Source organism: Zootoca vivipara, chromosome 5 (assembly GCF_963506605.1).
Source record: "Zootoca vivipara chromosome 5, rZooViv1.1, whole genome shotgun sequence".
Taxonomy (NCBI): Eukaryota; Metazoa; Chordata; class Lepidosauria; order Squamata; family Lacertidae; genus Zootoca; species Zootoca vivipara.
In genome coordinates, this window is record NC_083280.1 from 88811804 (window position 1) to 88824713 (window position 12910).

Consider the following 12910-nt stretch of genomic DNA (forward strand, 5'->3'; position numbering starts at 1 on the left):
GTGGGGAAAGTTTCTGGTAAATCCAAATCTGCAACAGATATCCACCTGCCTCTCCAATCCCCAGAGAAGGTGGGAGATTGGCCACCATCTCGGGCTACAAAGAGCAGCCACCACACTGCAGCTTTTACAGGATAAAAGCTGACAACTGAGTGGTGGCTTGAATGAAGTTTTACATCCATTTCCATTATCAGTTCTAGATAACTGAGCTTAAAATTTTAACCTCCATGTCAAACAGGAGATCAAGGTGGACTTAGCATAGAGTGAAAAGGTGTTATTTGCGCAGATAGAATAAAACATAGTATTTCCTAACATGCTTTCAACACAACATAGTGCGATTAAACATTTAGCATACTTAGGTCATGGTGTTATTTTAAAAAATAAGTTTCAGCAGCTGAGAAAAATGTAAAATGTAACGTGCAGGGTGTAGGGACAGAAGATATATAGCATATTATGTTAAGGGACAAAATGAAAGTTGCTGACCATTTTCTTTGTATCCCATCCCTAGGATGACTTCTGGTGCTCTGTAGTAACGAGTCACAACATAAGGTGTCATCATAAAGCTGGTTCCTGCTGTTCTAGCTAATCCAAAGTCAAGAATCTTCAGCGTGCAGTCAGATTTTACTACTATATTGCTAGGTTTCAAATCCTTTCAAGAGAGAGAGAGACAGAGAGATTATTTTAAGCCAAGCATGAAAGTCCCCAGTAGAAGATAAAAAACAACCTGGAAATTATGATACAAGTGCAGGGAGGGGTTTTTTTCAGCCAGAAGTCTCATGCCGCCTGGGGACAATGGGAGTTGGAATCCAACAACATCTAGCAGGCTACCATTTCCCCACCCCTGCCCTAAAGGATTACGTTTGTAATCTGGAGGTATAACCAGACAGGTGGCCTCTGCTAGGGAGTGCCCTTCATCTGTTTATCTTGTAGTAAGATATAGGGTTGACTACTGTAATGTGTTGTACATAGGTCTGCGTTTGAAGGCTGTTTTGAAACTGCAGTTGCTCTAAAACATCGCCACCATGGCAGTTTTCTTTCAAGCGAACAGCAATCTTCTTTGGCTTAACACAGGCATCCCCAAACTGCGGCCCTCCAGATGTTTTGCCCTACAACTCCCAGGATCCCTAGCTAACAGGACCAGTGGTCGGGGAAGATGGGAATTGTAGTCCAAAACATCTGGAGGGCCGAAGTTTGGGGATGCCTGGCTTAACAGCAAAGAAAAATACTCCCCAAACAGGAATGTTAAAACAACGGCAATAATCTCACTAACCCTATGTATAATTCCAGCTGAGTGAAGATGCTTAATGCCGCACAACATTTGATAGAGGAGATAGGACATTCGTTCATGGTCGAGCTCCATTTGAATCACTTGGCAGAGATTTGCATCCATGAGCTCCATCACTATGTAACTTTTGAAGAACATCAAAACGTAAAATCAGATGAGAGCAGCAACTTAGGTCATAAAATCAATTGTGCACTCATAATGTACTCGCTGAACAAGTTTTACAAAAAAAAGATACTTACACATCTTGAAATTCTTCCAGTGATTTCTGTGGCGTAAAGACATTCAATAGGCCAATTATCTATGGGAAAGAAACAAGTCACAATGAAGGCCTGCAAACAGTCTGTGTTTGTCTCTAAGTGAGTTAAGTAATAAACGCAAAAGGAAACATGCAAGAAATCATAGCGTTTGACCAAATTCACTGAAGCTCTCTCACATTTTCACCTATAACCTCAAAGACAAGCCCAAATAGCTGTACTGTATACAGGTAATCCTCATCTTACACTTAATTTACTTATGCAATTGTCGCTTTGCATGGGTAGGGTAGGATGGGTGGAAATAAATAAATAAATAAATGGAGAATGGGGGGCAGTATTATTTTTCCTTGTAGGTTATCTTTGTTGTTTTGTTATATAGTTTTAATTTGTGCTTGTTTTCATCTTTTTATGTAAAACGCTTTGTGAGGTTTAGCTGAAAAGAAGTACATAAATATTTTACAGATACCAAATTGCTGATGTCCCAAACCCATCAATACAGTATAGTATCATCAAGATAGTATAGTATAAATCAACATAATAAAATATAATCCGTTTCTAGCAAATTAAACCATCCTGTATCCTACTTGCTATTTTCTTGCTATTCAAAATTAGACTTGATGTCTGTCCTATTTAAGCATTAAAGAGGAGAATGGGATGCTACTTTTTACAACAAAAGGTGAAAGAAACAGGATCAGCTTGTCCATCTTTACACATGAATGTGGCAAATTCATGAGTAGGAATGATCCCACATTTAGTCTGACCCTTACTGTTGATGTTTAAACGATGAACAAATGTACTTACGTTTTTGTGGTTTACACACTTCATGAGGACAAGCTCTCTGTAAGCTCGTTTGGCATGGGTTTGGTTCTGAAATGGCCGACTTAGCTTCTTGATTGCTACATTTCTTTCAAGGATAGCATCGTAGGCTGCACTGTAAATAAAAGTGAACTGTCATAACCATATTTATATTAAAATTGACAAGAAGCCTGGGAGACTGGAGTCAAGACCTATCCATGAAACACAATCAGTCAAGGATCTGAAAGAGGTTTGCAGTATTATAGATATTCTGATTTGAATAAGAATCAAGACAGCTAGCACATTATGATACTGTGAAATGTTTGTGGAGAAAAATAATTGCTGGAGTGAAAAGGACAAGATACAAAGTCCCTGTATTTTCCACCATCGTGCTGCAGAACAGTAAGACAGAGAGGGTGATTTAGATGAGGCAAAAGGGCAGGAAGGGAAAAGGCTAATCAATCCATTCCCTGAAAAAGACAGCCCTCTGTGGTTATTTTCAATCAGGAGACTGATTCTCACATTTTATGAGGTGCTATATTTCAATGGTTTGAGGCAGAGTTTTGCTGCTGTTCTCCTGGACAGGAGTGTGCATACAACTGCTATTCTCCCAATTATGTACCTGTCACACCTGCTTCCTAGTGACACATGACCTGTGCACGACCTGATGTCATTGTATCTGGTTCTATTCTCTCTTTCCACCTTGCACTACAATAAAAGGACTGGGGCACTATATATACAAAAGCAATGGTTCTCTAGCAACCAGTACTATCTAGCATTTAAGTAGCACATCAATCAGTTTTGCTCATGTTCGCATTTTAAACAAAATGAGATTTCATCACTGAGCTATTTTTAAAAAGGAAAAGCCTTACCATACTATGCCTTGAGCACCCGAACCGATAGGTTTTAAATTCTGGTATCGTTTGAGTACAGTGAAAGTAGAATCTCCAATCTCTACACTATAGAAGTTGTTTTCACGTTTGCTTCTACTCATGACGCCGTTAGTCGAACACTTTAATCTAAAAGACATGAACCTGCAAACACAAGGAAAATGTTACATGCCTAGGCATATAAATATATAAATATAAATGTGTGTGTTTGTGTGTCAAAGTTTGAAAACTTTTCTGCATTTTTTGCCACAGCCATCCCAACTGTCTTGACTCCTGCTCAACAAAGACAGATGCTCTTGCTTTTAAGAGAGAAAGAGGTCCAATTTAATGACATAGGGTGGAAAGCAGACACAGGCTCAAGAGTCAAGAAAAAGGAGTTCTGGAGCAGAATAAGAATTTCAGAACCGGATGGAAATGGCAAAGATGTCCCAGCAAGTTTCCCTGCCCCTCTTGCCAGGCACACTTACTCACAAGACTCTCTCGCCTTCTGGGAATGTTGAGATTGCAAGTGTGCACTCCTTCGGGGTGGGTGGGACTGTTCCCATTTGTGAAGGCGGCATCTGGTTCCAGGTGACAAAGCAGTGCCCTCCTGTCTAGCCTCTTGAATGAGTTCAGTTTCTGCCCTTGACTGATCAAAGCCTCTCCCAATCTTCACTGCGTCTCTCTGCTCCGCAGGAAGGTTGGAAGGGAGAGCTGGCATAACTTCTCCTCGTTCCAAAATCACAGTAGAAGGGGGAGATACTTCATCCAACCCAGAGTGCCTACATTCCCCATCATTCTTCCTCCTCCTGCTTCAGAGTCTGCCAACTCAATCCTGATTCTCAACAATGCTGTGGGGCTCATGACATCAACAACCTTACAGAAACAATTTTCTAGTAAGACTGCACTCCTTAAACATCAGCTCAGCTCAGATCCTTGTTGGTAGAAAGAAGAGTAAAACTCCTCCTTTAGGGATCCCAATGCTTTTCCTGCAAAGGGTCCCAGGTACAATTCCATACATCTTTCATTAGAGCAATACCAGAAGGTATGAGGCAAGGAAAGGCCTCTCTGTGTCCAAGACCCTGATGAGCTGCTGTTAAGTGGGAATAGATAATAGTGGGTGAGATGCCTTTGAGTAAGGAAGCTTCACCCACTTGTAAAAGTCACGCAATTAAGAGATGTATGGTTCAAAGGCAGCACCCTAGGTTGTTTTTGGCAGGCAGATTAATATAGGATGACCTTTCACAGCTGAGGATTAATATTCAGTGAAACACATTTTAGCAATGTCTTCTTAACAACATTCCAAATGAAAAGCACTAGGCCTCTTTCTTTTTTTAGCATGAAACATGAATAAATAGGACAGAATGTCAGGGGAAAGTGGGATGGCATTTTGCTTTTTTTTAAGGGAAGGGGCAGAGAAACTAATACTGTCCCACTCCCATTTTGCCACCTGCATGCTTGCTTCCCTCCCTCCTTGCATTCTCTTATTTTTCCAGAATTTAAGAGATAGGAGGTCTATCAATAATACTTATAATTTAATTATTTTAAAAAAATTAAAATGGGGGCAGGAAGAGACTGGAAACAACCCAGGAACAAACATGTGGGAACCCACAGTGTTTAGCTGTATCCCCATCCATCACTACAGCATTTCCCATTCTGGACTCAGCAAGCCCCAAACAAGAGCAGGAGATTATAATTTCTGGTTGTTGTCTGAGCAGCCCCAAAGGGAAAACTTTCAGGGGCAAGATTTTTCTTCCCCAAACCTTTACTCTAGGTTCGTGGAGTGTGTCCCTAAAAGTTCACACACTTGAGCCTTGTTTCTGCCACTTCCTACAAGACTCTTTAAGCTACGGCCAGTATGCGCCTTGTAGCTTAAAGATTGCTTGGTGGAAGTTATTGATTAGGAATGGAGAAAGGATAAGAGGAAAGGCACAAATCGTCCCCACACTAGCCTTTAAACTGCAAATGGGGCAGAGACCCTAAGAGCCAAAAGCAAGGTAGGTAGCCTTTTTCAGCACTCTGTAATTGTTTCACTAGCTCTATCACCTTCCATTGTGGGGAGCAATGTCTGGGATTCTGAGGCCTGATAAGTCAGGGATTCCTAACTCCTGGCCTGATGGATTCTTGGTTGGGGATTCGTACTTGATATCATGCACCCTCACAACCCCAGCTTCTCTGTCCTGTATGTTTCCATGACAGTGCACACAACTCTCTCATTCTTTCAGTGTTGGTGTTCCCCCACCTTGCCTTTAAATCCAGTTTTTTTCTACATATTTGTGGAGTCACCTGGGTATGCAGAAACCCAACCCTTGCTCGTGGGTGGTCACGTTTTGCTGCCTTACTGGTCATGGGAGTTAATCGTCTGGAACAGCAAGCAACAGATGCCCTGCAATGAAAGAAAACAGTGAAAATACTGCAGCGAGCGCACTGGATAGTATGAATGCTTGGCCTTGTTCCTCAATTTTTACTGTTTTTTAAAGGCAAAAATGTACGTTTCTACCCTTAGTTATACAAAAATGTGGGCAAGGAACCTCACAATGGCATTTGTGGGGGAGACAGGACTGACATTTTTATTTATTTGTAATATTTGTGTCCCATTTTTCCATCCAGGAAGCTATCAGTCATTAATTGAGACATTAAAACAAAGTAGCCATCGCTTTCATTGAAAGCTTCTCCAAATATGACTACATGAGTCTCCTGGCATCCTCCACCTCTGAAAACCTAGCGGAAAGGAAAACCAGGCAGCAGATGAGTTACAAAGGGCAAGGTCTCGTCCAGGGAACCACAGCTCTAAGTGTGCCACACTTGTTCCCCAGCTACTGTCACTTCTCTGCAATTGGACTGTAAGCAGAACAGAGGGCTGGGGGTAGGAAAACAGCAGGTTTCATATGCTTCTGGAGTTCTTCTAAAGGATGACACAGGGCCATATGAGACATCTCTTTCAAGGCCTCAGCCCAGACACACCAAAAGGAAATTGCACCCAGGAGCCAGTTACAAAATACAGAAATGGGAGGAGGGCATTTAGAAAAAAGCTGAATGCAACTAACACCTATTTTCTGATCCTACCTGGTTGGAGACTAAACAATATTAAAAAATAGAATTCAGCCAAATCTAGCTTTTCCTTCCAACTAGAAATACAACAGCCTTTCCCCCTGTCCTGGGGTGTGCACCCTTCAGACCCAGAGCCAAAGGCAGCCCTCAGCCTAATTTCAAAAGACCTCTACAGATCATTTCAGATATCCAGCAACCTCTTCTTGCCTTTAATTTCTCTATAAAAGCAACATATTTGCAGCAACAGCCCTCAGGAGGGTAGACTTCTCTGCAAGCAAGCTGCTGCTGAGGTGCATGACATCTGACCCAGGTAAGAACTAGATGTGGTCCCCAAGTCCTTCTGCAGGGGACTACTAAGGAGGAGCAGAAATGTCTCACAGTAAGTTCACTGGCCCTTTTGCCAGGCAGAACTCCAGTTGCTGGGAGTGATGATCCATTTGCATCTTTTCTTAATTCAAAATAAAAATAAGGAACATGTGCAGCACCTACCATGAACACAAGTGCCCCTGTGAAAAGGTCAAGATGGTGACTCATGTTCTCTTTTTACCAAGAACTGCATAAAATCTTTTTTTTAAAAAAACAACAACCCGTAAGCCAGGATCATATTAAATCATCATCATCATCATCATACCCTGCCCATCTGACTGGGTTGCCCCAGTCACTTAGGTTGGCTTCCAACAGGGTATACAGAAACACCACCACAACCACAACCAGAACATCACATTAAAAGCATCCCAATACAGTGCTGCCTTCAGGTGTCTACAGAAGATCATATCATTATTTATCTCTTTCACATCTGAGAAGAGAGTGTTCTGCATGGTTCCCTGTAACTTAATTTCTCACAGTGAGGGAACTGCCAGAAGACCCTTGGAGCTGGCCCATAGTGTCCAGGCTGAACGATGTGGGCAGAGACGCTCCTTCAGGGTTGAAGCCATTAAGGGCTTTAAAGGCCAACATCAACACTTTGAATTGTGCTCAGGAATATATTGGGAGCCAATGCAGGTCTTTTACGACTGGTACTATATGTCCACTTCCAGTCACCAGACTGGCAGCTGCAGTTTCCAAGTCTCCTTCAAAGGTAGCCCCATGTAGTAGTCCAACTGGGAGATAACCATAGCATGTACCACTCTGGTGAGACAGTACACAAGCAGGTAGTGTCTTGGTCGGCGTACCAGATGGAGCTGGAAGACAGCCACTCTGGACACAGAATTGACCTGCACCCCTATGGACAGGTATGAGTCCAATATGACCCCAAGGTTGAGCACCTGTCCTTTAGGGACACAGTTACCCCATTCAGGACCTGCCTGCCCCTGCCTCCCAGAAACAGTACTTCTGTCATCAGGATTCAACCTCAATCCGTTAACTGCCATCCACCCTCCTCCTACTTCTCTCAGATCAAAATGAATCTATCACTCTCAGTGTGGCCAAGTACTGCGCTGCAGTAAGCAATCACGGCCTGGAACTGACCTCAAGACGTTTTGTACTTTCCATTTTTGGAGTACATGTTATGACTACAATTTTCTATACTGTAATGTTCATTCCAATTTTACTTTTCTATATGCTATTTCTATTTCTTTATTCTTTTCACTCTACTGTATTATACACATTGGGATAAGATGTTCCAATGTGCTTCTTGCTTTGATTTCTTAATAATAAAGATTAATAAAGTGAGTAGTCCCTCCCAGTCCTGGCTCTACTTTCATCAGAAGAGCATGGTTAATAATTTGCTTTTGAGCTTATCTCAGGAGCACTATGTGACCTAGTCTGCCTTTCTTCTCCCTTTTGTCTGATCTATAGGGGACTAGGGAGGACAGGTGGGTTTGGGGTCCTGCAAAAAAAGACTGTTCCAAGCCCTCTAAGTGCTGCACATTCTTTATACCAGTATTAGGGCATTTAGGCACACCAGTGTGAAGTCTCTGCAATGCTTTTGGACGAAGAGTGCAGAAAGACAGTTAGCTGGTTTACTGAATTAGAGAGCTCCGTCAATTAGTGTGTGGTTGGAGGTTGAACCTAAATGATGTTTGTGTTCAACATCTGCAAAACACTGCTTGAGAGCCACTCTAGCCCTCTCCTATGCCAGAGAGCTGACAGAGCCCAAGGAAAATCTGTATAGCTAGAGTTCAGGAGTTTTATGAACAGCAAATTGAATGGTTTGTGGGGCTACTAAGCCAGTTGGATGTAAGGTTAGCTTCAGCCAAAAATTGAAAATGGCAAGCTAATCCCCGGCTTCAGCTTTCTAGAGGCCAGCCTCTAGACACTGGGTGGTGTTTGTCATGCCACAGGGTACCTGAAGAACAGCCCTCAGAAATTTGGAGTGAACTGCTTTCATAGGTGTAAAAATGGAGTGAGGGTTGAGCTGGGCCAATCAAGTGACTGCATATTTATTTTCCATCATAGAGAACCTATGTTATTTAGGAAAGACAACCTTGGGAAAGTTTTAAGGCTGATTAATGCATAAACATAATAAAATGTGGAGCACAGCTATTCAACACACTTGGTGATGGTTTGGGGCAAGTGGCTGAATCATAACAGTGAGGAAAGTGGGTTGCAAAGATTAAGATTAGAAAGTACTTGGGAAGACCCATATTAATGCTTTGCATTGCATGACACCAAAATTCAGTATGAACTTCAGAGATCAATCAATAACCACAAATCGTTTTGCATCTTCTATTTACAGCATGTCAACTCAGCATAATCCTGTAAACTTTCTCATGGATAAGTAACCAGTCATGAAGATTTGGCATGAAACAACCTGAAGCCTTGAAAAGTCAATTCAGAAGTGCTTAGCAAGAAATGTAACAAATTCTGACAAATGCAAGCATGCCAATCTTCAAATGATGTAATGCTACAATCCTAACCACACTTATTTGGGAGTACAGTAATCTCCATTAAACACAGTGGGTTATATCTGTATAAACATGCATAGGATTGGTCTAAACGCAGGATTAGTCTATTTCCACTGATTCCTATAGGAAAATTTCTAACGTGCTCCCGACCAAGGAACTTTGATCCCAAAATGACAAAAAAAAACAACCCTGGGAAAACCCTCTGAAACCTTGCAAAAGGCAACAAAGAAGGAAAAAATGTTATCTTATTTGTCCAATCTCTCATCCTTCCTCCCCTCTTTCACCATGGTTTCTGATGAAAAAGCTGCTGCAAAAAGCAAGCCTTGTTTAAAGAGGCTTATTTGTTTAACAGTACTATACACAGATCTGGCTGTTTACAGTAGATATTCAAATCTGTTTTTGGATAAGTGAATTTTTTTATTTTATTTTTTGTATACTAAGCGTTTGGATAGTGGGCCTTAAGTACAATTAGTGTAATTTACATCTCCCCATACAAGATAGGTTTACTCCAAGAAGCAGGGAGCTACTCACACTCCTTATATTAGCATGTCACTGGAGCCCACTAGATAGCAACCTTGTAGCATCTTAAAGAACGAAAGTTTTCTTGTAGAGCATAACCTCACTGTCAAAAACAAGAAGCATAATTCTCATTTAGAAGAAGACCTTTCATTGCCTACAGACAGCCACCCAATCTTAAACAACTCCTCATCCACAATAATACAACCACCAGACTTAACATGGACACTGGTACCAGAGCCTGCAATAAACCCAGATGCCAACTTTGCTGCCACATGCACCCGGACAACATCATTACTGGCCCCAACAACATCCAACATACCATCTCAGGACTATTTAATTGCTCATCTTCTAACATTGTGTATGCCATCAAATGCCAACAGTGCCCTTCAGCTCTCTATATTGGACAAACAGGCCAAACCCTACGCCAAAGGATAAATGGACATAAATCTGACATCAGGAACCAGAAGACAGAAAAACCAGTAGGAGAACACTTCAATCTCCCAGGACATTCTATACAAGATCTCAAAGTAGCTGTCTTACTACAAAAGAATTTCAGAAATAGACTGGAAAGAGAAGTTGCTGAATTACAACTTATCACCAAGCTGAAAACCATGGAGGGACCTGGTTTGAACAGAGATATCGGATTCTTATCTCATTATACATGATAAGCGATCTTCAGCCATCTCAACCCTTGCTTTTTCATGCAAAACCATTTGCAGTCGTTTTCGGTCATCAACAGCTATCAGTCAGTCAATCACCCACTTCCACCACCCTTCTGAGTGATCCCCCCTCCCCTCCCCATCCCCACCCCTCCCCACCCCTTCTCTACATAAGTGCCTGGGGACTTCTATTTCACTGTATCTGAAGAAGTGTGCATGCACACGAAAGCTCATACCAAAATAAAAACTTAGTTGGTCTTTAAGGTGCTACTGAAGGAATTTTTTTATTTTATCTCATTTAGAAGACACAGATAGAATAAAACATAAACTGGAGCTGCGAACAGAACCAAAAAGCCATGACACACAAGAAACACAAATGGTTTGCAACACGTCTATGCCTTCTGAGCTCAACGCACATCCTTGCATCTTATGGCCTCACTCTCTATACCATTTCCCACCCCTCTGAACGTGCATGCGTTTGTAGTGATTAGATCGATAAATTGGTCGCTCTCAACTCTACGATTCTATGTCCGCAGTGTAGATTCAAACCCTGGTCTCCCAAGGTCCTAGTAGTCCAACACTCTTAATCAGGCATAGGCAAACTTGGTTCTCCAGATGTTTTGGAACTACGGTACAACTCCCATGATCCCTGACCTGTTAGCTAGGGATCATGGGAGTTGTAGTTCCAAAACATCTGGAGAGCCAAGGTTGCCTATGCCTGCTCTTAACCATTACGCCACACTGGCTCCCACTTGGCCACTCAGCACCTCTCGGCCCAACCTACGGTACTTCGCAGGGGTGTTGTGAAAACAAGAAGGGAGGGAAGGAGGGAGAAACAGGTAATTTGAGATCATTTTCGGGGAGGCAAGTCAGCATAATAAAACAAGCATGCTGTAATCTGCATTTCGTGCACACTGGGCCCAGCAAAATGTGCAGCATCCGCATCATTCCAGGGGTGCCAATTATTATCATCATTATCATTATCCTATACCACCCAGGGGTGCCAACTTCATTTATTATCATTACTGTATTCTATATCACCCAGGGGGTGCCAACGTGAATAAAATATTGGGGCCCCCAGGAAAGCCCCCGTGGTGCACACACACACACACACACACACATTTGAATGGGAATTTCCCTCAAACTTCCCCCTCAAATATTTTATGGGGGGACACCCCCCCAAAGGATCCCCTTCATCTGAGGATCCCAGGGCCGCCTTTAAACACACACAAAAAGCACACAACCACACAACCTCCCTTAGGGGGCCCCCAAGTTTCTTTGCCCCCCCGCCCTTTGAGTAAAGGGGAGCAGGCCCAAAAAGGAGGTGCGGGGTGGGGTGGGGGGAGGAAGAAGGAAGCCCCCCGCCAACACCCGCACCCGCTCCAAGCCCACCGAGGCCTGCGAGACCGGAGGCGACGACAGTGGCAGCAGCCTGTGTTCCCGGTGAGGAGGAGGAGGAGGAGGAGGGTGTGAGGGCGCCTCTGTGTATCTCCCCCCCCCTCCCTCAGAAAGGCACCCATGGGCGCGAGGGACCGCCTTCCCCAGGCAGGTAGGCCTCGGCGCCGGCCCAGCCGCCAGCCCGCTCTCTCCCAGCCACTCACTCGCTCGCTCGCTCCGCTTCCTCGCCTCAGCCGGGCCTTGCCGCCGCCGCCGCCTCTTCCTGCCTGGCCGCCGCCGACCACAGAGAGGCGGAGCGGGGCGGGGAAGGGGGCGGGCGCACGCCGCCTCGTGCCCGCCTACTGACGGCCGGAGAGGCCGCGGCGCACCTTCCGCCTCCGCCGCAGGGCCAGGCCAGGCCGGCATCTCCATCTTCTTCCCCCGCTCCTCAAGGGAAGCCCGTCGGTGGCGCTGAGGCGGCCGGGGGGCCTCGCCCGACTTCCTCCGTCGGACGGGAAAGGCTCCCTCAGCGATCCGCGGGCGGCTGCGCGGCCTTTCCGCGCGCGCAGGAGCGATATCCTAAAATACTCTCGCGCAGGAGCGATATCCTATACTCTGCGCGCGTGTTTTCGGGGGCTTTCGTTCTTCTTCTTCTTTTTCGTTTCTTATTTATACTTTTGAAATTTATACGTTTCATTAGTTTTGCAGTCAATTTAACATTTCCGAATTTTGACTTCCCCCCTCTTTCTGCGGTTCCTTAATTTTTAAAAAATATACCTTCTGCATATCCAACTTGCTCATTTATTTATCTCCTGTAAATATATACTCTTGTGAAACTGCAAGTTATTTTTACATTAATCCTCCCAATGTTTTTATCCGTTCACAGTTTATCTGTAAATATTCAATAAACCACTTCCATTTTTTTATTTAAAAAAACGTTTGGTACCCTGTATCTTGATTTCTTATTCTTCCGCTAAGTTTTGCCATTTCTGCATATTCCATGAGTTTTTGTATCCATTCTTCTTTTGCTGGGACTTCTGCTCCTTTCCACTTTGCGGCACATAACATTCTTGTTGCTGTAGTAGCATACATAAATAAATTTCTCTACAATTTAGGTAGTAAATATAAGATAAAAAACAAATAAAATAAAACCTACATACAGCAACAGTGTTCTGTGTTGTGTAGGCTCCTATGATGTAAGTAATGGGCCCTGCCTGCTAGCCTGCTCCCTAAAATATCACTGGTTTGCTATTATTAT

General features: G+C 43.5%; 1 protein-coding gene across 7 annotated transcripts in view; it reads right to left on the minus strand.

Moving 5' to 3' along the window:
* MAPK8 (mitogen-activated protein kinase 8) overlaps positions 1 to 11949 on the minus strand; it is a 28116-nt gene extending 16167 nt beyond the window's left edge. For 4 of the 7 annotated variants that reach the window (XM_060275119.1, XM_060275118.1, XM_060275123.1 and 1 more), the window contains exons 1-7: positions 11877 to 11903; positions 5487 to 5586; positions 3204 to 3365; positions 2338 to 2467; positions 1522 to 1580; positions 1268 to 1406; positions 481 to 646 (exon numbers count right to left, since the gene is read on the minus strand). In XM_060275119.1, the coding sequence (XP_060131102.1) occupies positions 481 to 646; positions 1268 to 1406; positions 1522 to 1580; positions 2338 to 2467; positions 3204 to 3361 (652 nt within the window). In that variant the 5' untranslated portion in view covers positions 3362 to 3365; positions 5487 to 5586; positions 11877 to 11903. The other 3 variants (XM_060275120.1, XM_035137763.2, XM_060275121.1) reach the window with 3 other exon arrangements.
* Between the last annotated feature and the right edge of the window lie 961 nt (positions 11950 to 12910).